The sequence below is a fragment of the Anomaloglossus baeobatrachus genome, chromosome 2, assembly GCF_048569485.1.
Source record: "Anomaloglossus baeobatrachus isolate aAnoBae1 chromosome 2, aAnoBae1.hap1, whole genome shotgun sequence".
In the NCBI taxonomy this organism is placed as follows: Eukaryota; Metazoa; Chordata; class Amphibia; order Anura; family Aromobatidae; genus Anomaloglossus; species Anomaloglossus baeobatrachus.
The window spans coordinates 637,092,725-637,118,712 of record NC_134354.1 but is presented as its reverse complement, the minus strand read 5'-3'; the positions used below and the strand labels follow the sequence as shown (position 1 = coordinate 637,118,712).

Genomic DNA, 25,988 nt, shown 5'->3' with positions numbered 1-25,988 from the left:
ATCAAAATCAGAAGCCTTAAATATCTCTTTGACCCAAACTGAAGTTTCCCGGGCAATGTCTAACTTCCCATTCAAATGGAGACCTTCGGCCATTAAATATTTGGGTATTTCAATCCCAGCGGACCTCTCCAAACTATATACACTTAATCACTTACCACTACTAGAAGGTACAATCAAGAACTTAAAGTCTTACGGGGGACTGAAATTATCTTGGATGGGCAGGATGAATGTCATTAAAATGGATATCCTGCCACGCTTTTTGTACTACTTTCAAACCATCCCCATTTCTTCTCCCAGTAGTTTTTTTCGTACCCTTCAATCTGCTATTATCAGATTCATATGGGGTAAAATTAAACCAAGAATCAACTTACGCACTCTTACCCTTCCAAGGGAGTGTGGAGGAGCAGGCCTTCCTAATTTCAGAGTCTACATGCAGGCTGCAGCCTTGACCCGTATATTAGACTGGCATTTCAACAGTGACTCTAAGCAATGGATACGGGTAGAGCAAGAAGGAATGGAGATTCCTCTCAAACACCTCCCTTGGATACCTCCTTCAGATCTTCCTAGCGTGGGGATGCTTTCAAATTTTATCAAAGAAACGCTCAAAGTTAGTCACATAGTATCCAAAAAAATGTCGCCTCCACAGTCAGTTAGTCCCCTCGCTTCCTTATTTTATACTCCATCATTTCACCCTGGATATAAACAGAGAAGCTACTTCGGCTGGAGGGCGGAGGAAGACATCCGCTTGGGGCACATACTGATTGATGGTAAATTACCCTCATTCCAAACCTTTCGGACACAGCTTCCGTCTAGAGGTTCACAATGGTTGGAGTTTCTCCAACTACGGGCATTTGTCTCTCCAGGGAGAACAGTTGATCGAGTCCGAGGCACTTGTAGTGCCTTTGAGGAACTGTTTACTAAAAATATCCCGCCTGAACACACAATCTCCCTTCTGTACGGTATTCTTATCAGAGTTGGGGTCTCAGGCAAACGAGGCTACCAATTAGCTTGGGAAAAGGAGCTGAAGCAACACTTCTCCCCCGATGAGTGGAAGAAATGTTTCTTATTTACTCATAAATTGTCAGTCACGTGCTCTGCAGAGGAGAAAAATTTTAAGATTTTGACACGTTGGTACCAGTTTCCGTCTAAACTACATATTATATTCCCTTCAGTGTCTGCGATGTGCTGGAGATGTGGGCAAGATGTCGGTACCATGACGCATATCTGGTGGGAGTGTGATGGAATAAAACAGTTTTGGGGAAAGGTTCTTGCTAATTATCAGCTTATAACTGGGAAAGCAGTGAATAACTGCCCCAAGATAGTCCTCCTCTCTATGTTACCACACTCAATCGCTTATCATAAGAGAGACATACTCCGCTTCTGCCTGGCGGCGGCGCGCTCCGTCATACCTAGGTACTGGAAGTCCTCCACGATACCTCCCATCTCGGAGTGGTACTCTGAAATGGCAAACATATGTAGGATGGAGGAGCTCTCTGCCGACATTGCGGGCACTAGAGACAAATTTTGCAGGACCTGGGGAGAATGGATCCTATTTAAAGATTCTCCAGATTTTGTTAAACTGTTTTGACGGAGCCATAACATCTTATTAGATTGGTGGAGTAAAGCATGGTCAGGGTGAACCGGACAAGAATGTAGGATCACCTGATTCTCATACGATAGAGAGTGCCCCTCCCCCACCCTAATAAAATCAAACTACCCACCATTTCCCTTGTGTGTCTGCCTTCGTCTTCCCAGCTTACTCACGCTGCTACCTACCTCCCCCCCACTTCCCCTTCTAATTCCCTCCCTTCTCCCCCCTTTCTTTCCTTTTTTCTTCTCTCTCTCTTCTCTTCTCCTTCCCTTTTCCTGGGTTCTCGTTGGAATCCAAGTTGAAGAGGTCTATTGAGGACTATAGTTGTAAAGTGTTCACTATTCAGTCAAATTGAGATAGAGACAGATGGAGAAAACATGATTTCTTTACTATGCAATTTATAAAAAGTTTGACATGTCAGTCATTCAGTTTTACATGCTGTATATGTATAATATGATATGTTTACAATAAAAATAGATTGAGCATAAAAAAATACATGTAAACTGGTTGATAATCAAGGTAATAAAGCAACAACAATCAAGTCAACGTCTATTACTTTCAGCATGGTCATAGTACATTAAACATAGCAAAGGTGTCAGCTCACGAGACATATCCATCTTGAGGCAAAAGCCCATGTTAACAAGGAGAGTGCAACCCAGGTTTCAGGGCTCTCGTAATATCCCTGATACAGTGTATCATGAATCACATGTGTCTCCTTTCCGCCCACTGGGGCATTATTGGCTATTATTGCGATACCGACTGTAGGTTATCAGCCAGGGAACCGGGTGATCCTCCAGTCAAGGGCGATCCCATCCATCTACCCCAGATTTTGTCGAATTTATTTAAAGAGCCTCTTGTCTTATAAACAAATTGTTCTGACGGAATTATAGCATTTACCAATGCAATCCAAGAGGCTCTAGTTGGGGGGCGAGTGCTCATCCAATTTAGTATAATGCCCTTCCGGGCCAGAAAAAGGACCTTTTTTATTAATAGATTCTCATCTTGGGACCAGGAGTGTACATTTACCACCCCAAATAGACACAGGATTGGGCACATAGCAACCGCTTTTTGAAGTATGGCAGAAAGAGTCGTTACAATCTCACTCCAATAGGAGAGAATGACTCGGCAATCCCATATCATGTGCCAGAAATCCGCACCGTCTCTCCCGCATCTCGGACAGCCGATCCCCACCAATTTATTCGTCTTTTTCATCTTGTTCAGTCTCTGGGGAGTGATATAACTTTGGTGTATTATATATAACTGAATCAGTCTATTATTAACTGCAGGAGAGACCAACGTGTGGGATTCGACAATGTCGTCCCACACTGCATCATCAATTTCAGGGATCCTGGCACTCCACCTCTCTCGGACAGAAAGAGGACTGTTCATGGCCTTGGCCCGAATGAGGGAGGAGTATAGTTTAGAAATAAGACCACCATGGCCCTGTGATCTAATAATTCCAATGACTGGAAAGGAAGAGAATCTAACCCCACGACCAGAGAACTGAGCCCGAAAGGCATGCCTAATCTGGAGATACTGAAACCCATGAGATTCCGGCAAGTCGAATTCCGTACGCAGTTGTGCAAAGGGGCGGAGTTCACCATCCCGGACCAGTGATCCCAGGGAGACTATTCCGCGATTCCTCCATTCGCCAAACCCCGGCAACCCACAGAAGTGTGAAAGGTCCAGGTTATCCCATATGGGTGTCTCAGTTGGTACATCATGAAATCCGAATATGGCTTTAGCCTCTTTCCAGATCCTGGCCCCCAATTTGTGCATCGGGAGGACACGACCCTCAGGGGCCCTCCTATGATCAGTCAACAACGGCCACAGGAGATCCACACCTGTGAACTCTGCCAGGAGTCCCTCCGGAGAACCCCTAACCCCGGGGAGTGTCCATTGACCCAGATATTTCAATTGTCCGGCCAGGTAGTATATATAAAGATCAGGAAGGGCCATACCCCCTATGTCCTTGGGTCTCTGTAATTTGGCCAATTGGACCCTTGATCTGCATGTGCCCCAGACAAAGGTAATCATTAAAGATTCCAGGGACCGAAAGAGCGGGGAATCTGTACAAATACATGCTGGGTAATATAGAGACACTTTGGTTGCACTATCATTTTAAGGAGGTTAATCCTTCCCGCCACTGAGAGCAGGAGTTGGCTCCATCTATTAAATTTCTCCCCGAAGTGTGATAATAAGGGGGCAATATTTCTTGCTATCATCTCCGAAGGGCTTCCCGCCAGTATAATTCCAAGGTATTTAAAATGATCCACCACTGGAACCCTACATATGCGATTGTTCACCAGTTCCTCTCTGTTCCGAGACAGAAAGAGGAGGTACGATTTTGACCAGTTTATTGACAGACCCGAGAACTCCCCAAATCTGTCAATTAATTGCACGGCTCTAGGAATGGAGGAATCCGGATCAGATGCAAACAGTAGCAAGTCATCTGCATACAGAGACAAACGTTCATCTCCCTTACGGTGTCTTACTCCCCGGTAAATTGGGTCCGCTCGAATGCGCACCGCCAGCGGTTCCATGGCAAGGGCGAACAGGAGAGGGGATAGGGGACATCCCTGTCTGGTACCCCTCCCCAAAGGGAAAGTTTCCGACACCCCGCCACCCACCTGAATGTTAGCAGATGGAGCTTTATATATAATCTCAATCCATGTGATAAATTCGTTGCCGAAACCAAATGCCCGCAGCACCTCCAGCAGGTATAGCCATTCTATAGTCAAAGGCTTTGGCCGCATCCAGGGAGACCAGAGCCCAATCCTCCTCTAACTTGATGCCCATCTGTAAGACCACCTGCGCCCTCCTCAGATTATCCGAGGTACTCCTACCCGGAATGAATCCCGACTGATCCTCATGTACTATAGAGGAGATCACTTTATTGAGTCTAGTTGCTAGAATTTTGGTAAGAATTTTGTAATCAGAGTTCAACAAAGAGATCGGTCTGTACGAGCCACAATCCAATGGATCCTTATCTGGTTTCAATAGTAGGATGATGGATGCCTCATAAAAGGAATCAGGCAACCGTCCCCTGCGGAACGAAGCCTCAACCGTCTCCAGGAGGGCTGGAGCCAGCTCCCCCCCGATATTTGTCAAAAATTTCAATCGGGAGTCCGTCTGGCCCAGACGCTTTACCCCTATTGAGGGCCCCCATCGCCTCCACCATCTCCTCCATACTAATGGGCTCATCCAGGGCCGATCTCTGGGCCGAAGTCAATCTGGGAAACTCCAGATCTCGTAAGTACTCAGCAATCTCCTCCCTTGACACGGTCAGCCTGGACTCATACAGGTTCCTATAGAAGTCCAGGAACACCTCCAGAATACCATTGACGGAAGTGATTGATTCGCCACTAGGGTCTCTGATCTTAAGGACCGCAGGTGAGCTATTGGATTGACGCACCAGGAACGCTAGTAAACTACTGGATTGGTTCCCTTGCTCAAAATATCTCTGGCTCGTGAAGAATACATGTCTCTTAGCCTTATCTTGCAAGTACAACAGATATTTCCTCCCAGCCTGTAGTCATTGAGATCTGTGTTCCTCAGAAGGGTCCGAGGTGAATCTATGTTCGAGCACTCTATTTTGGGTGGCCAGTTCCTCCTCCTCTCTGGCCGCCTGTTTCTTGATATGAGAGGAGTGACCGCATCCCCTCAAATACGCCTTGAGTGCGTCCCAATAGGCCGAGTGATTCTGTTCCACGGAGTTCATTTCCGTGTATGCCCGGAGCTGATCAGGAATCCTATCATTGGTACCAAAGAGTGAAAGCCACCAAGGGTTAATCTTCCGTGACAGTTTACGAGATTTACAACCTTCCCATTTAATGCTTACAAATACCGGGGAGTGATCTGATACTGATCTGGGCAGGTGACATACCGATTGTATATGGGCACAGACTTTCATTTCCACAAATGTAATCAATTCGAGATAATGAGTTTTTCCCTGGAGTATAACATGTATATTCTCTCAGTACTGGGTTAAAAAACCGCCACATGTCGCACCATCCCACCTTCTGTAAGAATGCACTCAATCTAGTTTGTATCGTGGGGGAGATCGGGACCTGTCGGGTGTTGAATCTATCCAGTCCTGTGTTATTAATCAAATTGAAGTCCCCATGCAGATCACCAAGGCTTGTGGGAATTGTGAGGCAAACTTAGCTGCCTCATACAGAATCGAGATTCCCATCACAGGGGGGATGTATATGGCTAAGATCACTATCATAACCCCATCGATGTGAGCCTGGATAAACACATACCTCCCATCATTATCCTTTATCATCTTACCCGGGTCCCACCGCAGAGCTTTATGAATTAGTATCGATACTCCCCTAGAATATGAGGAATGAACAGAGTGAGCTGCCCATTGAACCCAAGGCTTCTGAAGCACTCTAGTGGTTTCCAACAATAAATGGGTCTCTTGTAAACATACAATCTGAGCTTTGGATCTTTTGATATGGGCGAATACTGCCGCCCGTTTTCTGGATGTGCCCAGTCCCCTGACATTCCATGTCATCAAGCTTAAAGCCATTGAAAGATACCACTTGCTGAATTGCTAGAAAAAAGTCAAAAACTTAACCTACAGTAGAACTTGGGAAAAACGTACCCTTAAATACAAACTATCGGTTGCGCACACACAACCGACAAGAACTGGTCCAGTAGTGTGACCAGGAGAGATTTTCCCTAGCAACGACTAGGGTGAACCAACGTGGCTAGATGGTGTACTTGGTACGGGGGTGTCCTCAAATAAGGACTTAAGCTTCTCCTGCAGTCCAATAAAATGAATTACCCTGCAGCATAGCCTTTAATCGTGCATAAGTGAAAGCACCAAGAATAGATGGGGAATAGAAGTAAGAGAGAAAAAAGAAGATAGAAAAAGAGGGGGAGGAGAGAAGAGGAGGGAAGAGGGGAAAGAGAAAAAAAAAAAAAAGGGGGGGGGGATGAGTAAGAAAGAGAAAAAGGGTTGAGGAGAGAAAGAGAGAGGGGAGAAATTGAAATAAGGGATAGAGGAGGGGGCGAGAGAGAATATAGAGATATGAGGAGGAGAAAAAGTGACTGAGGGCAAACTGGGAGGAACTGGGGGGAAAGAGAGGAAGGGTGAAGAGGGAGGCTGGAGAGAAGAGCAGAAGGAGACTGAAGGTAGAAGGAGAATAAGAGAACAAGAAGGGAGAAGGGGGGTGAGATGAAAGGGGATGAGGAATTAAGCTGATAAGGGGGGGAGGGGGAAGGAAGAAGTGGGAGTGTGAAGGAAATAAGAGAAGAGTTTGCAGGTAACCTTAGGCTATAAGTTATTATGACGTATGGTAACCTTAGAAACTTAATATAGCTCTAAAAAAACAAAATTCAACATTATGAACTTAAGTGCGTTGCCAAATACTGCGAGCCCAGAGTAAAGTCCCAATTTGGATCCAAAAAATACAGGATAAAACAAGATCGCATGAAAGAGTTCAGGGTGCCGCAACAGCGGTCTGGCCCATGTCCCGTCTGATATCAGCGACGAGTAATCCAAAGCTCCATTTGAGCTGCTTTACTACAGGTATGTAGAGACTCGGCCTGATAGTGCCAGTATAGCACTGGTTTTAGGTTATATATGAAAATCCTGGTGATTGGTTCCTTTTTAAGGCTGTAGCTCTCTTGTTGCTGTAAGTAATTGTTAAATTTTTTGGGGAAATTATATTCCTCTCTTCAGTGCGTGTATGTAATATATAAGTTTTTTTTTTTTTTGCAGACATGCAGGTGTTTACACTGCTGAAGAAGTGACACTTATCATGCGTGAGAAACTCATTAGGCTCCAATCTCTGTACATCGATCAGTTCAAGAGGCTGCAGCACTTGCTAAAGGAGAAGAAAAGAAACTACTTGCACAATGTGAAGACTGAGCATGAAACCATTGGTATGTATTCTTTACACCACCTAGAAGTGGTGCTGTGAATAATAACTTATTGCAAAATACATTATCCTGTTATGGTGGTGTTTAATAAGAATCTTCTACTTAACATTTACACTAATTGGGAATTCCTCTTTTCTAAAGCAATTGCATACATAAACACTCCAGCAGATCCTAACCCAGGCTGCATGGTTTGTGTTTTTTTACATTCTTGTTTACGTTTATTTTTAGCTTATTCTGGTGGTCAGTATCTTGTCTCCTCTTACCTTAGGGAGTAGTCTTCTCACTGGACCTGAGGGACTCTCCTCTAAAGAGCGTGACAACCTGAGGAAGCTGAAAGCATTACGCCGCTATAGAAAACGATACGGAGTAGAGGCTCTGTTACATCGGCAACTGAAAGAACGTCGTATGTTGGCCACCGAAGGGGGATCCCAACAGGTATTGTCTTGACTATGGCATTAATCATTCAGATAGTTGCTATTTATTATAGCACCGTATATTCCATGCTGCTTTACATGTGAAGAGGTATACAGAATAAAAACTACAGTAATTGTGAACAATACAAGGTACAGAAGGCGAGAGGATCCTGCCTGTGAGGGCTTATGTGACGCCCTGGACTAGCCAGGTAGTCACAGTTAGGCTCCCACACAACACCCTTCCCCTAAAAAGGGTACCATCAGCCAACCTAAAACCCTGAGTCACCCCTCTCAGGTTCTGACGTACACACCAGGGGGGCAGAGCCAGGCGGTTGGCTCCACCCACCGAGGAGTTCGGAGGTCGCTGAGGCGGGAAAAACAGAGGAGTTCCCGGTGGGGAGTGAAAGGGAGATGAAGGAGAGGAGTAGGGGGAGTGACAGAAAAGGAGAGAACATCTGTCAGGGATCCGGGTCGTAGCCCAGACACCCTGTGGCCCGGAGGCAGATGGTGGTGGCCGCCTGCAGGAGCTGTGATTACAGCCGGTGGAACCGTAAGGACCGGGGACGGGTGGTGGCCCGCCGGTACTGAACTGGGGAGCCGATTGGAAACCGGAGCACCAGGAGGGGTACTCAGACCCAGTACGAGGCCCAGAAACAACTGGGCTGAGTCAAATCAACTGAGGACTGGACTTGAGGTCCCTTCCCATCCAAGACCTGACTGAAGACAACAGCCCACCCCCAACAAGGATAGAAAGCCACCGCCAAGGCATAGAGATCCAAAGGGCCACCGTCCTCAGCACACATCCAGCTGGGGAGCGGACTACCGTTGCTGAAGCGTAGGCAGTCGAACACCTACACAAAAAAGGTGCAGGAGAAAGGAGGCAACCACCCGCTCGAGAAAAAGTGGAGAAACGCAGCCGCTGCGGGCACCGTCCACCATCTTGTTTGGTTTACCAGAGACTCCAGCGTATCTGTGAAAGTGAGTACACCAGTGCCCTCGGGCCGAGTGCCGCACCGCATCAACACTCTGCCCTACACCAACAATTTACAGCAACCCCACGGGCCCCGGGACCATCACCCCTACCCACAGAGGGGTTAACGCCAAGCTGTGTAAGGCTATGTGCGCACGTTGCGTACAGTCACTGCAGAAATTTCTGCAGCGATCTGAAGAGGCACACGTGCGCTTCAAATCGCTGCAGAAAATGTCCGTAGTGAAAAAAAAAAAGCCGCTTCCATGCGCTCTGCCTGCAGCTCCTCCCATAGACAGAGCAGGGGCTGCAGGCAAAGCGCACGGAAGAAGTGACATGTCACTTCTTAGAACACACACTTCGGGCAGCAGCCGAAGCGCTGCGCTCGAAGACGCCACGTGCGCACGGCTCCTGCATAATCTTCATAGATTATGCAGGGGACGCAGGACGCATGCAGTTACGCTGCGCTACAAAGCACAACGTAACTGCATGTAATTACGCAACGTGCGCACATAGCCTAACACCGTCCCCGGGAGCCTAGTCAACAGCAGCGGTGGTGTCCATCCATTCACCACAACCCGTGGGTGGCGTCACAAACTCAAATCCCCCCCCCCCCCCTTCCCTTACAAACAACCGTGGCTCCGGCCGTGGCCCTCCCCCACCGAAGTCCCTGCATGTAGCGCCAAACCCCTTTCAGAGCAACGTGACCTTCGGGTCCGCGAGGAGCTCGAGCCACCCACCGACTAGTACGGATCCGAGCGGCTCGGCAGCCGGCCAAGCCCCGGGGCGGTACACTTACAGCCTACAAAGGATGAGTGAGGATAGTGTAGTAGGGTTTTTGTCTGTATTCACAGCACGTTCCGGAGACAGGCATGTTATCTTAACACCTAGCTATGGACAGACATAAGAAAGCTATAGAAACAAAATATTGGGCATAAATTCAGAAGCTAAAAATGTGGCATAAGACATCTCGGGACTTTTTTCAAAAGCCGCACAGAGGGAAAGTGAAGGAAGTTTTCGGATATTTACCACTTTGCTGTCATTTCCTTTTAGACCTTTTGAGAAAAATAAAAGCAGAAATCTTTTGCTATAGTTAGTGCTTCACCTCACCTTTCTAAGTTTTAGGGGGCGATTCATCAAAGCTTTTACGCCAGGTGTGAAATGCAGAATTACACAAAAATTAATCCTTTTTGAGGTTTTTATGCCAGTTTGAAGCAGAAATTAATCAAAATCCGGAAAAATGCTGGCATCTTTTCCACCAGAAATGTTACTCCAGTACTTTGTGAGGCGCACACCACTGAGGATGAAGCAAATTCTTGAAAAGTGCTCTTGTTTAGTGAATTCATTGCATAGTAATGCAGCGACTGCTTAATTAACACTGGCGTTTTATCTGCCCGTCTTACCAAATTAGCTCCTATGTCCTAGCTTAAATTAAAAACTAAAAAATGTTTGCAGCAATGACAGTCTAAAATCTGTCATACTTAATATTGTAGGTGAGCAGGCCCTGAATCAAGGCTCGTAGCTTGTTGTAGCTGTGCGTTTCAAACAGGTGCCTATAGGAACTCTTCCTAAGATCTGTTAGCTGTGCCTTTACCCTATATAGGCCCAGCTTATGCAGTCAGAAGAAACAAAGCTTTTTTGTCTTGAACACTACTACCGCTGCCACAAATGTGTCATGAACACCACTCGCTCACGACACACGTGCCACAGATGCTACTGTAAAGGTGGACTCTGCTTGCTACACTCACTCGTCCACTCGCCTATCGCAATAAGCTGATACTCTGCTAAGCGCGCCCCACAGTCAGTTGTTGCATCCACTCCACACTTTTTGCTGCCACCACCACTCGCCGTATTGAAGAGTAGCAAGACGTCTGCACTGGGTCACACACTAGCACACATGCACACCCAACTTTCCTGAGCACTCTACTTGAACAGGGTAACACAACCAAACCTATTCTTGTCATCTCCAGGGTTTGTGGGTATATTTAGAACAGCAAGGAACAAACATATTACATTTTAGATTTACTATGCCAACATTACAGCGCTTAGTTATAAAAGATGACATGATAGACATACCTTACAAGCACAAGTGGTATACATGATCGGCTTTTTCATTCTTCTTGCTTTACCGATCTAGTGGTTCATTACTTCATATGTGCTAACAGATTTACACCTGCCCTCTGAGACTGTTAGGCAAACAGGGAGTATAGGAATTTGGACATGCGTTACTGCTAAAGAAATAAATGTAAAAAATGTAGACACTTTGTGCATAAAAAAGGCCTGTTTATGTGAGCCCAGCAGCCATCATCAGGGCGTATTGTCTTTGCTGGGTCCCTACTTAAATACACAGGCTGAAAAGCTTAGTTTTATAGCCTTAAGCTGGTGGGAAGTGTGCCTAGTGTCTCAATTTTTTGTTATTTCTTTATCGTTCCTTATGGGAGACCCAAACCATGGGTGTATAGCTTCTGCCTCCGGAGGACACACAAAGTACTACACTCAAACGTGTAGCTCCTCCCTCCGGGCTATATACACCCCCTGGATGACAATCTACCCAGTTCAATGCTTTGTGTTTCAGGAGGATCACACACTTGCATTCTCTGATTTTTTTTTTTTTTTTTTCATTTTTATTTTAATTTTAAAGATTTGGAAGAAAAGCGGGTCCAGTCTGGACTCCCGGCATGTCCCTTCCCACCCCACTCTGTCGGGGTGCTGTTAAGGTTGACTTTATAAGGCTGGAGCCTTCACATGCCGCGCTCCTTCACATCCTCTGTCGAGGCTCTGGTTTGAAGTGGGAGCTTCCACAGTCCTCTCTGCTTGCAGAAGACCGGTCTCCATCCGCAGCCCTGTCTGGGCCCTGCTGGAAGGAGCGTTTAACCCCCACTCAGGGACATGGCCCTGCGTCTCAAAAGCTAAGTATTGAGACGTTTTTCAGGGGTCCCGGGTACTTTTATTGGGGGGACAGTATGTGTTTTAGCGTTACTGTAAATTCCGGCCGGTTCTGGGGGTTTCCCCTGAGAACCGCGCCGAAGGTGCCTGCTCGTCGGCCGCATTTTAAAATCTAGGCCCCGGCTTCAGTTTGGGCCTAGTTTCGGTTTCGGCTTCTCTGCATGTTTTGCATACAGCGCCGCCCACCGCCCGACCAGCAGAGGGGAGGGCACTCCTCTCTGGGGAGATGTTCCCTCCCCTGTATCTCTCCCTGTATCTCTCTGCCCTCCGTTTTTCCCGCTCTTGGGCTTATACACGCCCCCCCTCCTTCTCCCAGCGCCATTTTCTCAGCGTTCTTACACTGGAAGGCGCTGGATGCTGCATACTGTTAGGAAGGCTGACGCTTCACAGGGTCTTTGAGCGGTGGAATCCGGAGGGCACACAGAGAGCGGGCTGGTAAGCCACAACCTTCGGTTGTGGACTTTTATTACACTCTCAGGGCATTCTACAGGAGTGTATTCTTGCTGCAGAGCTTCCACCTCAGCAGCATGTCTGTCACCCGAAGCAAGGCTGCAAACATGTACGCTATATGCACTGCATGTAAGCTCATTCTGCCAGAGCCAAGCACATACCCACATTGTGATGCCTGTGCTAACATGTTTGTGTCTCAGCCTGGAGCCTCCTCAGGGGTCCCTCCGGCTGCTCCGGCCCCGGTGGCTGAACCCCCGGCTTGGGTAGCTTCCTTTTCACAAGCTATTTCCCAGTCCTTTGCCGACTCCATGGGGCAGCTGTCCCGGACACTGCTGTCCATGCATCAGCCCCCTTCTCAGGGTGCCTCTGCGGCTCCGAGCTCTGCAGAGCCCTCAGAGCATGTCCTAGGACCCCGTCCCCCTAAACGGAGACGCAGGGAACCTTCTCCTTCCTCGTCCCACGGCTCTGATTCACAAGCCGAGGTGCAGGGCGAGGAGGATTCGTTTACTGTGGGCTCAGACGCTGCCTCTATGTACCCCATTGACTTGTCTGAGGGTGATGCGGATGTTAGTGACTTGATTGCGTCCATTAACTCCGTACTGAACCTCAACCCACAAGAGTCATAGGAACAACCCTCTCTGGTAGAGGTACACCAGTTTACCTCTCCTAAGAAACCTAGGAGTGTTTTTTTAACCACTCCAGCTTTCACACCACTGTTAACAAGCCCAGGTCCTGTCCTGACAAACGTTTTCCGAAGCGTAGTTCAGATGACCGTTTTCCTTTTCCACCAGAGGTGGTTAAGGACTGGGCCCAGTCCCCAAAGGTAGACCCTCCGGTGTCCAGAATCTCAGCCCGCACAGTCGTAGCTGTGGCTGATGGCACTTCTCTTAAGGATCCCACTGACCGCCAGGTTGACCTTCTGGCCAAGTCTGTATATGAGGCGGCAGGAGCCTCGTTCTCCCCGTCTTTTGCGGCAGTGTGGGCTCTTAAGGCAGTCTCTGCCTCTCTGGCGGAGATTCATTCACTCTCCAGGGACTCTATTCCTGAGACTGATGCCTTAACTTCTCAAGCTTCGGCTTTTGCATCCTACGCCATGTCTGCCATCCTGGAGGCTTCTCACCGCACGGCGGTGGCCTCCGCTAACTCCCTCGCGATCCGCAGGATCTTGTGGCTTCGAGAGTGGAAAGCAGACGCTTCCTCTAAGAAGTACCTTGCGAGTCTCCCTTTTGCTGGGTCCCGGCTGTTTGGGGAACAGCTGGATGACATAATTAAGGAAGCTACTGGCAGGAAGAGTACTTCCTTGCCACAAACTAAAGCCAAGAAACCTGTCCAGGGCAGGAACCAATCGAGGTTTCGTTCCTTTCGTTCCTCTAACTGGTCATCCTCTAAGCCCTCGGCCTCGTCCACTACCGCAGCCAAGGATCGTAAATCCAACTGGCGCGCAAAGCCGCGTCCTCAAAAGACCGGAGGAGCCGCTGCCAGTAAGGCAGCCTCCTCGTGACTATCTGGCCGCGCCAGCAACGTCCTTGGTCGGTGGCAGGCTCTCCCACTTTGGCGACGTGTGGTTGCAACACGTCTCCGATCAGTGGGTGCGGGATATCATCTCCCACGGCTACAGGATAGAATTTTCTTCCAGCCCGCCAAACAGATTTTTTCTGTCCACCCCCCCCACTCCAAAGCCGCCGCCTTCTCTCAGGCCGTGGCATCCCTGCAGGCCAACGGTGTAATTGTTCCGGTTCCCGCCCGGGAACGGTTCAGCCGTTTCTACTCAAACCTCTTTCTAGTCCCCAAAAAGGACGGTTCCTTCCGACCCATCCTGGATCTCAAGCTTCTCAACAAGCATGTTCAGGTGCGGCACTTTCGCATGGAATCTCTGAGATCGGTCATTGCCTCAATGACCCAAGGAGATTTTCTGGCATCTAGCAACATCAGAGATGCCTATCTGCATGTGCCTATTGCGGTTTCACACCAGCGTTGGCTACGCTTTGCGATCGGAGAGGAACATTTCCAATTCGTGGCTCTCCCCTTCGGCTTAGCCACGGCCCCTCGAGTATTCACCAAGGTCATGGCAGCAGTGGTTGCGGTCCTGCACCTCCAGGGGTTGGCAGTGATTCCTTACCTGGACGACCTTCTAGTCAAGGCCTCATCCAGTGCAGACTGCCAGCTGAGTGTCTCTCTCTCACTCTCGCCACGCTAGTTCAGTTCGGGTGGCTTGTCAACCTGCCCAAGTCCACTCTGACCCCGACCCAGGTGCTTTTGTACCTAGGGATGCAATTCGAGACTCTGCCGGCACTTGTCAAGTTGCCCTTAGTCAAACAGCAGTCCCTTCGTCTGGCGGTGCGCTCTCTGCTGAGGCACCGCCGTCATTCCATCAGACACCTCATGCAGGTGCTGGGTCAGATGGTGGCGTCCATGGAAGCGGTCCCCTTTGCTCAGTTCCATCTGCGTCCCCTGCAGCTGGACATTCTCCGCTGTTGGGACAAGCGGATCTCTTCCTTGCACAGGCTGGTGGCTCTGTCCTCACAGACCAGGAGCTCCCTTCAGTGGTGGCTTCGGCCCCTCTCTCTGTCTCAGGGACGCTCCTTCCTGACTCCGTCCTGGGTGATCCTCACCACGGATGCCAGCCTCTCCGGTTGGGGAGCAGTATTTCTCCATCACTGAGCACAGGGCACTTGGACTCCGTCCGAATCAGCCCTCTCGATCAATGTGCTGGAGATCAGAGCTGTGTTTCTAGCTCTCCTAGCCTTTCACCACCTGTTGGCGGGCAGGCACATTCGAGTTCAGTCGGACAACGCGACAGCGGTTGCCTACATCAATCACCAGGGCGGGACTCACAGCCGTCTGGCGATTTGTTGGAGGTTCAACGAATCCTCCAGTGGACGGAGGACTCCAAGTCCACCATATCTGCAGTCCACATCCCAGGCGTGGAAAACTGGGAGGCCGATTACCTCAGCCATCAAACCGTGGACAGCGGCGAGTGGGCCCTGCATCAGTCAGTGTTCAGATCAATCTGCCGCAAGTGGGGCACTCCGGAAGTGGATCTAATGGCATCCCGGCACAACAACAAGGTTCCGGTTTACGTGGCGCGCTCCCACGATCCTCAAGCCTTCGCAGCAGACGCACTGGTTCAAGATTGGTCTCAGTTCCGTCTGGCCTATGTGTTTCCCCCTCTAGCGCTCTTGCCCAGGGTTCTGCGCAAGATCAGAATGGAGGGCCGTCGAGTCATACTCATTGCTCCGGACTGGCCCAGGCGAGCTTGGTACCCAGACCTGCTCCGTCTGTCCGTAGAGGTGCCGTGGCATCTCCCGGACCGCCCAGACCTTCTCTCTCAAGGTCCGTTCTTCCGCCAGAATTCTGCGGCTCTCAGATTGACGGCGTGGCTCTTGAGTCCTGGATCCTGACGGCTTCAGGCATTCCCTCTGAGGTCATCTCCACCATGACTCAGGCTCGGAAGTCTTCCTCGGCCAAGATTTACCACAGGACTTGGAGGATTTTCCTGTCCTGGTGTCGCTCTTCCGACCATGCTCCTTGGCCGTTCTCCTTGCCGACCATCCTGTCTTTTCTACAGTCCGGTCTACAGCTAGGACTGTCCCTCAATTCCCTCAAGGGACAGGTGTCGGCTCTGTCGGTATTGTTCCAGCGGCGTATCGCCCGACTGGCTCAGGTGCGCACCTTCATGCAGGGCGCATCTCACATCATTCCTCCTTACCGGCAGCCCTTGGATCCCTGGGACCTTAATCTGGTCCTCACGGCCTTACAGAAACCCCCCTTTGAGCCTCTCAGGGAGGTTCCCTTGTTTAGACTTTCACAGAAAGTTGTTTTTCTAGTAGCCATAACTTCTCTCAGGAGAGTTTCTGATTTGGCTGCGCTCTCTTCGGAATCCCCCTTTTTGGTGTTTCACCAAGACAAGGTGGTTCTTCGTCCGTCTCCGGACTTTCTCCCTAAGGTGGTGTCTCCTTTCCACCTTAACCAGGACATTTCATTGCCTTCTCTTTGTCCGGCCCCTGTGCATCGCTTTGAAAAGGCGTTGCATACCTTGGGTTTGGTGCGGGCGCTCCGAATCTATGTGTCACGCACCGCCGTTTTTAGGCGGTGCACCTCACTTTTTGTGCTAACCACTGGTCAGCGCAAGGGTCTCGCTGCTTCTAAACCGACCCTAGCTCGTTGGATCAGGTCGGCTATCACCGATGCCTACCAGTGTTCTCAGGTGCCTCCCCCGCCAGGGATTAAGGCGCACTCGACCAGAGCTGTCGGTGCCTCCTGGGCTTTCAGGCACCAGGCTACGGCTCAGCAGGTTTGTCAGGCTGCCACGTGGTCCAGTCTGCACACTTTTTCGAAGCACTACCAAGTGCATGCTCATGCTTCGGCAGATGCGAGCTTGGGCAGACGCATTCTTCAGGCGGCTGTCGCCCATTTGTGAAGTTAGGTTTTGCCTACTTCTCAGTTTGGTTTATTCCCACCCATGGACTGCTTTGGAACGTCCCATGGTCTGGGTCTCCCATAAGGAACGATAAAGAAAAAGAGAATTTTGTTTACTTACCCTAAATTCTTTTTCTTATAGTTCCGACATGGGAGACCCAGCACCCTCCCTGTTGCCTGTTGGCAGTTTTTTTGTTCCGTGTGTTTCACCGGCTGTTGTTAGTAGTCAGAGTAAAACTCGGAATAACCGAAACTCTATCTCTACTTATGGGTGGATGTCCTCCTTCAGCTTTTGCACTGAACTGGGTAGATTGTCATCCAGGTGGTGTATATAGCCCGGAGGGAGGAGCTACACGTTTGAGTGTAGTACTTTGTGTGTCCTCCGGAGGCAGAAGCTATACATCCATGGTTTGGGTCTCCCATGTCGGAACTATAAGAAAAAGAATTTACGGTAAGTAAACAAAATTCTCTTTTTCCTTAGCAGTAATGCATGCCTTAATACCTATAATCACTGTCTGCATATTAGCGTTTGAGTGCAGCTGTATATTTGTTCTTAAATTTTCAGTTTGCAACTATTCACCTTTGTCTGTTAGGAAGCGCCGTTAGTTTTCTCATTTTACCTCGTATATGCATTGCCTTCCCTTTCACCCCTTTATTTCCCACGCTTTCCTCCTCCCTCACACACTGGCACTATTGTATTGGTATTCAGTATATATTTGATTGCCCTTGATTTGTAATCATTACACATTTAATTTCATGATTTCAGCAATACTTTGTATATTAGCTCCTTGAGGTTTCACGTCTTTATCCCTAGCACGTTATACCTATTTCTCTTATCGTCACTTTTGTTTTTTTTTTTTCTTACATTACACATCACAGTAGTTGATACGTTATTGTCTCACTACATTTTATAGACAGACTGGTTTGAGGTATCCGCAATCTTCTGTGCGTGCGCCTGTTTCTGACGGGGGTATGCATGTCCTTTAGGCCGTATCTGCAGGAGTGCTGCTTGGATCATGTGACAGAGTGTGCGCTCACGTGATGGGTGTCTCCTTTGTACTCGCGTGGTCTGATCGCTTCCCCTGACGCACGGCACTGCTGTATACAGCACAAGCCATCAGATGATCACAGCTTAGTCATGGAAGTCACTGATTGGGCAGTTCGGCTCTACACCCACATACACCCAGCCATAAACAGCGGTTCCGAAGGAAAATGGTTTGTACACACTAAATTCAAAACAGTTTCTAACCCCAATGAGCACCATTCAGAGCCTACAGTGATTCACCAAACTCTACTTATAACAGTTAATAATCATACTTATAACAGTTAATAATCATACTGTTGCACTTTTATGCATATCCAATTGTCAATGTATGTCTTTGTTCCCTTTATTCAGGCTCACACCACTAGATCGAGCCAACGCTGCCTCGCCTTTGTTGAAGATGTTCGCTGCTCTAATCCAAGCCTTCCTTTGAGCAGACATTGCTTATCCCGTATCCTTTGCCCTGCTCTGGTAGGCACCTTACTTGCAAGCTCTTCCTTTTTTTTTTTTTTTTTTTTTTTTGGGGGGGGGGTGGTGGTGGTTAGCAAATGTATGTAGTTTAGATATTTTAGACTTTAAGCTTCGCATTAAAACAAAATTTTAATATCCTTCTAGATTTCTATATCTGCACAATCATGGGACATCATGATTTGAAGGATGCCAGAAAATGTTATCTAGAGAAAAACTTTGCTGCCTTGGTTTAGATGTAGTTTTTTTTTTTTTTTTCTTTTTCATTTTATTAGGAAGTGAGGTGACAGAATACTGGCTAGAAGGTTGAACAATGGTTTGATCTTCAGTAGTTAGAGTATATTTGAGACTTAAAAAAAAAAAAAAAAGACAGGCAGTTGCTACATATCTGCTGTTGTTCCCAGCACTGTTCTTTGCTTGCACAGAGCGGTCAGACTGCACCTGGCTTTGTCAACAGAGCAGAGGCTTCTTTTCTGCTTTGCTCTGTAGATGGGCCGGGCCTGCTGACATACTGATTAACAACCACCTCCAAGCTACCTAACTGGAAGGGAGCCGGCTGTCAATCAGTACGATGTCGGCTGTTCCGCCCCAGATACAGAACAGAGCAGATGAGAAGCTGTTGCTGTTGTAATAACATCAATGGAAGCAGCTGAATCACTGGCAGAAGCGGTCTGTGACCGCTCTGTACTGGCAAAGAATGGCACCGAGCACAATAGCCAGGTATTCAGCCATTAACTGACTGTTGGTGATTAGGCTTATTTTTTTTTTTTTTTTAATAAATATAAACGTTCCAGTTATACCCTTCTAATCTCCTTAACCCCTTAATGACCGCGGGCAGTAAAATTACATCCTAGTGATCATAGGGTTAAGCTGATTTATACAGCTGAGATGTTTGCCTGCTTGGCATGAGCGGAATAGTTATCCGCCCGTGCCATTTAACCCCTTAAATGGTGCTGTCAATAAGTGACAGCGTCATTATAATCGCGAGCGCGGTGAACGTTTACATACCGCAGATACCGGAAGTCACGTGACGTGATCACGTGACTTCCAGTGGTTGTCAAGGTAGCAGACTGTCATGTGATGACTCCTGTAGCTCACATGACTCACTGTTTCACCCGGCCTAGAGCCGGGTGAGACAGAAAATGAGCATATCTGGTGTTCACAGCTGTGTAGCTGTGATCAGCAGATATGGCAGAGCGATCAGACAGCTGATCCATATAGTCCCCTAGGAAACCTAGTAAAATAAAGTTTAAACATTTTTTTTTAAATAAAACCTAAAAGTTCAAATCACCCCCCCATTCGCCCCATTGAAAATTAAAGGGTTAAAAAAATATGCACATTTGGTATCGCCGCGTTCAGAAATGCCCAATCTATCAAAATACAAAAGCAAATAATCAGATTGGTAACAGCGTAGCAGCAAAAAAAAATCCAAATGCTAATATTACGTTTTTTGGTCTCCACAAATTTTGCGCTAAATGCATTAACAGGCGATCAAAACGTAGCATTTGTGCAAAAATGGTAACCTTAAAATTGTCAGCTCGAGACGCAAAAAATAAGCAGTCACTGAGTCATAGATATCTAAAAATGAGAACTTTACGGGTCACGGAATATGACGTAAAATGTACGCCACTTTTTTCGGACAAATTTCTGTTTTTGTTTTTTTTTTTTTTTTTTAATTTATTTAAACCCCTTGGATACAAGTAAACCTATACGTGTTTGGTGTCTACGAACTCGTACCGACCTGAGGCATCACACTGACATATCAGTTTTACCATATAGTGAACACAGTGAATAAAATATCTCAAAAACAATAGTGGCATCGCACTTTTTTTTGCAATTTTTTTCGCATTTGGAATTTTTTTGCCGTTTTCCAGTACAATATATGGTAAAACCCATGGTTTCATATTAAATTACAGCTCGTTTCACAAAAAAAAGAGCCCTCACATGACCGTATTGACGGAAAAATAAAAAGTTACGCCTCTCGGAAGAATGGCAAACAAAATTGAAAGCGAAAAATCAGCCGGTTGTGAAGGGGTTAAAGGTAATCTGTCAGCAGGTTTTGGCTACAGATGCAGATTCCAGCAATGTATTGCTTAGTTTACTGGGTGCAGCAGTTATTAGTCAGTTTTCTCTGCTGCAGATGTAGCTGGACCCAGATGTTGTGTATAACCCGCCAACACCGCTGATTTCTGTGTGTACATTGTATAGTGACAGAGAGCTGCTGATCAGTCCTGGAGGTGTGGTTGGAACTGTTGCATGTGACAAATTGTCCTGTAATGGTAATCTGCTGATAACACAAGACTGTATTGAAACCACAAAACACTTCCCAGTAAGTGATCCATTTCTGTAATCAGGACACTGCTTCTACATTATGATGCTGTGATTACATAGCAAAATCCTGCTGATAGATTCCCTTTAACACCCTTCCCTCCACAGGATGTGACACATGGGGTCAGCTCTGTGTATATGGCGTTGGCTAAGAAATGTAGACTCCCAAGATATAGATAAATGCATACATTTAGCACCTGCCTCTGACTGCAGCATTTGGACATGGCTTGTTATAAAGAGATTTATACATTAGATTTAGTTGTTTTTGGGTTGTTTTTTTTTGTTTTTTTTTTCTCATCCTGTAAAACCAACCTTAATTCAGTCTGATCAGATATTTGTCAAGACAGTAACCAAGTTCTTTTTAAGATGTGTGAGGGTTCTGAAGAAGTTCCTTGCAATAAACTTCTTCCAGTGAGTCTTTCGGAGGAGCCCTGCTGCCCCCTTCACTACAGTTTACCATCTCCAATGTACAAGTCTGAGCCAGTGCTGCCTGTACCAGAACCCATGGATGTGGCTCCTGTGGAGCTATACTTAAGCACAGCTGAGCTGCAGCCGACGGAAAACTTGCCCCTCGAATTCAGTGATGTAAGTTTGTTAGAATAAACCTACAATTGTAATTGGTGGTGGGGGGGGGGGAAATGTTCTTTACATTTCATAATTTCTTTCCATCTTTAGGACCTTGATGTTGTAGGTGATGGAATGCAGTGTCCTCCGTCTCCGCTGCTCTTTGATCCCTCGGCTGATGTGGCTCTGAATGATGTTTCAAAAACACCATTTGAAATGATTGCAGATGACGCTGAACAGACCCCTACAAGTGACACGCTTCTGACCGCGGACTCACTGGTGGGATCTGCCGCACAGGTATGGGAGGCTTCGTTTTGTTGTTAGACGTCTAGTCATTTGTGATTTGTGTTTTGATAAATAACATGTGTGTTTATGTATTACTCACTTGCATGTGTCATTGGAAAATGTACCTATTTAACACTAGAACTACTGGACTCGTGACACCTATATAGAAATACATGGTGCAAAGTAGTCAAAATGACTACCTCAGTAGTTCTAGTGTTAAGTGTATTTAGGGGGGTTTACATAAGTCTTTACTGAAATGATTACTTCTTTGTCGCTCCATTGGGAGACCCAGACAATTGGGTGTATAGCTTCTGCCTCCGGAGGCCACACAAAGTATTACACTCAAAAGTGTAACCCCTCCCCTCTGCCTATACACCCTCCCGTGCCTCACGGGCTCCTCAGTTTTATGCTTTGTGTGGAAGGAGGCACACATCCACTCACACATCTCCATTTTAGTCAGCAGCAGCTGCTGATTGTATCGGTTGGAAGAAAAGAGGGCCCCCACGGGGCCCCCGGCATGCTCCCTTCTCACCCCACTATGTCGGCGGTGCTGTTAAGGTTGAGGTACCCATTGCGGGTACGACGGCCGGAGCCTCATGCCGTGTTTCCTTCTCCATCCCTGAGGGCTCTGGTAGAAGTGGGATCCGAAGCGGTCATCCAGGTTCTGGGACCGTGCTCCCTCCGCAGCCCCTGAGGGAATCTGCTGGACAGGAGCTTATCTATCTTCAGGGACAGGGCCCTGCATCCACGAGGTACTCTGTGTCCCCATGGGGACTGTGTATGGAGCGCCTGGTTTCCAGACGCCGCAACTGTCTGCTCAATTGTGAAGACCGGGGACTACCGCGCCGACCGCGCCTGCTTGTCGGCCGCGGTATTAAATTTAGTCCCCGGCTTCATCGCGGCCTAGTGGAAAACTCCCGCCCCCGGGCCTGTCTATCAGAGATAGGGGCGGGACAGCCGACCTGACGTCTGATATGAGGGCCGGGGCATCCTGTATGCTCCCTCCCCCCTCACTGATCACTGTGGGGACCCCAGATTCCCGCACTTTTCCTAACGCCGCCCCTGGCTTTACTCCTCCCCTGAGAGCTCCGGCAGCCATCTTTAGGACATTCTGCCGGTGGAGAATCACACAGAACAGCTCTGCAGCTCTGGGAGACCAGGCAGGGAATCTGGAGCGCACACACCACGCTTTTTAGCGGTCGGTAAGCCGCACCGGTCACTCGGTGTTAGTCCCCTCTGGTGCCGGTATAGATACGTATATATATACCTTTCTGTTCGGCCGGGCTGTATACCCTTTTTTCTGTATACCCTCAGTGATCACGCTCCTAGGACACAACAGCATGTCGGTCACAAGGAGCAAGGGCACTAAAGCACAGGGTTTTTTTGCGACATGTACCTCTTGTAGGGCCATGTTACCTGCGGGTTCCACCTACCCTCACTGTGAGCAATGCTCGACCCCTGTTACTCTTGCTCAGCCGGAGCCTCGGTCACTAGTGGGCCCCTCGGCTCAGGCAGACCCCCCTGTTTCTACTGTCCAGATGGCAGCGACTGAGTTTGCAGTTTTTGCTGACAAGCTCTGAGTCACTCTCACAATCCATGGCTCAGTCTATGGACAAATGGTCTGCCAAGTTGCTAGAAGCCCTGCAGTCCAGACCGGTCCTTACACAGGCCCCGGACCCGGTTAGATCGGCACCTCCAGGTCCCTCTGGGTACACCTCGGCCGGGGTGGGCCCCAGGTCTCACGTGGAGGACTCCTCCACGGACCACAGTCCCAGGCCAGCTAAGCGGGCTCGCTTGGAATCATCCCCGACTTCCTCACGCTGCTCGGGTTCCCAGCTTGAGGACTCTCTAGAGGACGAGGCGGAGGTCGCAGCTCAGGGCTCGGACCCTGATGTTGCTCTCAATCTTGATACACCTGAAGGGGACGCCTTAGTAAATGATCTTATCTCGTCCATCAATCAGGTGTTAGATCTATCTCCCCCGCCTCCACCTATAGAGGAGTCGGCCTCTCAGCAGGAGAAACACCAGTTTCGGTTTCCCACGTATACGGAGTGCATTTTTTGATCACTCTAACTTCAGAGATGCTGTCCAGAAGCCCAGAGCGGTTCCGGACAAGCGCTTTACTAGGCGCCTTACTGACACACGTTACCCCTTCCCCGCTGACGTAGTTAAGGGTTGCGCTCAATGTCCTAAGGTAGATCCCCCAGTCTCCAGATTGGCGGCTAGATTTGTGGTTTCGGTTGCAGATGGCTCATCACTAAAAGATGCCACTGACAGGCAGATAGAACTCCTGGTGAAATCCATCTATGAGGCCACGGGAGCGTCTTTTGCCCCGGCTTTTGCAGCCGTGTGGGCACTCCAAGCTATCTCAGCTTGTCTGGCTGAGATTAATGCGGTCACACGTACGTCGGCCCCGCAGGTTGCATCTTTAACCTCTCAGGCGTCGGCGTTTTCTTCCTACGCCATGAACGCAGTCCTAGACTCTGCTAGCCGTACAGCGGTGGCATCCGCTAATTCTGTTGCAGTCCGCAGGGCCATGTGGCTGCGCGAATGGAAGGCAGACTCTGCTTCCAAGAGGTTCTTAACCGGTTTGCCGTTTTCTGGCGAGAGATTGTTTGGCGAACGATTGGATGAGATTATTAAGGAATCCAAGGGAAAGGACTCCTCCTTACCCCAGTCCAAACCTAAGAGACCTCAGCAGCGGAAAATACAATCGAGGTTTCGGTCCTTTCGTCCCTCCGCCAAGCTACAGTCCTCTTCGTCCAATAGACAGGACAAAGGCCAGAGGAACTCCTATGCGTGGCGGTCTAAGTCACGCCCCCAAAAGACCGCCGGAGGCACTGCTTCCAAGGCGGCCTCCTCATGACTCACGGCATCCCCGAACCGCATCCTCGGTCGGTGGCAGGCTCTCCCGCTTTCGCGACGCCTGGTGGCCACATGTTCAAGACCGATGGGTGAGAGACATCCTGTCTCACGGTTACAGGATAGAGTTCAGCTCTCGTCCTCCGACTCGTTTCTTCAGAACCTCCCCGCGCGAGCAGACGCACTTTTTCAAGCAGTGGACGCTCTGAAAAAAGAAGGCGTCGTGACCCCCGTTCCCACTCAGGAACAGGGTCGCGGTTTTTACTCCAACTTATTCGTGGTACCAAAGAAGGACGGATCATTCCGTCCCGTTCTGGACCTCAAATTGCTCAACAAACACGTGAGCACCAGACGATTCCGGATGGAATCTCTCCGCTCGGTCATCGCCTCGATGTCACAAGGAGACTTCCTCGCATCGATCGACATCAAGGATGCCTATCTCCATGTGCCGATCGCACCAGAACATCAACGCTTTTTGCGTTTCGCCATAGGGGACGAACACCTTCAGTTCGTGGCTTTACCCTTCGGCCTGGCGACAGCCCCACGGGTTTTCACCAAAGTCATGGCATCCATTGTGGCGATCCTGCATTCTCAGGGGCACTCGGTGATTCCTTACTTGGACGATCTCCTAGTCAGGGCACCTTCTCGGGCGGCGTGTCAACACAGCCTTACCGTCGCTCTGGAGACCCTCCAGCAGTTCGGGTGGCTCATCAACTTCCCAAAATCCAAATTGACACCGACCCAATCTCTGACTTATCTAGGGATGGAGTTTCATACACAGTCAGCGGTAGTCAAGCTACCACTAGACAAACAGCTGTCACTGCAGGCAGGGGTGCAATCTCTGATTCAGACTCAGTCTCACCCCTTGAGACGTCTCATGCACTTCCTGGGGAAGATGGTAGTAGCGATGGAGGCAGTGCCCTTCGCGCAATTCCATCTGCGACCACTCCAGTGGGACATTCTCCGCAAATGGGACAGGAGATCGAACTCTCTCGACAGGAACGTCTCTTTCCCTTGCAACAAAGACGTCCCTTCAGTGGTGGCTTCTTCCCACTTCTCTTTCACAGGGAAAATCCTTCCTGCCCCCAACCTGGGCTGTGGTCACCACGGACGCGAGCCTGTCAGGGTGGGGAGCGGTGTTCCTCCATCACAGGGCTCAGGGAACCTGGACTCCGATAGTCTTCCCTTCAGATCAATGTCCTGGAGATAAGGGCAGTGTATCTGGCCCTAGTGGCTTTCCAGCAGCTGCTGGAGGGCAGGCAGATCCGTATCCAGTCGGACAACGCCACTGCCGTCGCATACATCAACCACCAGGGCGGCACGCGGAGTCGTCAAGCCTTCCAAGAAGTCCGGCGAATTCTGCAGTGGGTGGAAGCCACAGCATCCACCATATCAGCAGTTCACATACCGGGCGTAGAAAACTGGGAAGCAATTTTCTCAGTCGTCAGGGCATGGATGCGGGGGAATGGTCCCTGCACCCAGAGGTGTTTCGAGAGATCTGTCGCCGCTGGCGAACGCCGGACGTCGATCTCATGGCGTCACGGCACAACAACAAGGTCCCGACCTTCATGGCACGATCTCAGGATCACAAAGCTCTGGCGGCGGACGCACTAGTTCAGGATTGGTCGCAGTTTCGACTACCTTATGTATTTCCTCCTCTGGCAATGCTGCCCAGAGTACTACGCAAGATCAGGTCCGACTGCCGTCGCGCCATTCTCGTCGCTCCAGACTGGCCGAGGCGGTCATGGTACCCGGATC

At 49.0% G+C, this 25,988-nt stretch overlaps 1 protein-coding gene and 1 non-coding gene across 4 annotated transcripts in view; both read left to right on the top strand.

Annotated features, from left to right (window-relative positions):
• The window catches only part of KANSL2 (KAT8 regulatory NSL complex subunit 2), a 79,391-nt gene that overhangs the window by 43,382 nt on the left and 10,021 nt on the right, over positions 1-25,988 (top strand). For all 3 annotated transcript variants that reach the window (XM_075336920.1, XM_075336919.1, XM_075336921.1), the window contains exons 5-9: positions 7,326-7,489; positions 7,755-7,921; positions 18,078-18,174; positions 20,851-21,104; positions 21,195-21,380. In XM_075336920.1, the coding sequence (XP_075193035.1) occupies positions 7,326-7,489; positions 7,755-7,921; positions 18,078-18,174; positions 20,851-21,104; positions 21,195-21,380 (868 nt within the window). The remainder of the gene's footprint in view (positions 1-7,325; positions 7,490-7,754; positions 7,922-18,077; positions 18,175-20,850; positions 21,105-21,194; positions 21,381-25,988) is intronic.
• Positions 10,365-10,499, top strand: LOC142292829 (small nucleolar RNA SNORA2/SNORA34 family). Its single transcript, XR_012750848.1, has one exon. It is a non-coding gene; the product is annotated as a small nucleolar RNA SNORA2/SNORA34 family (small nucleolar RNA).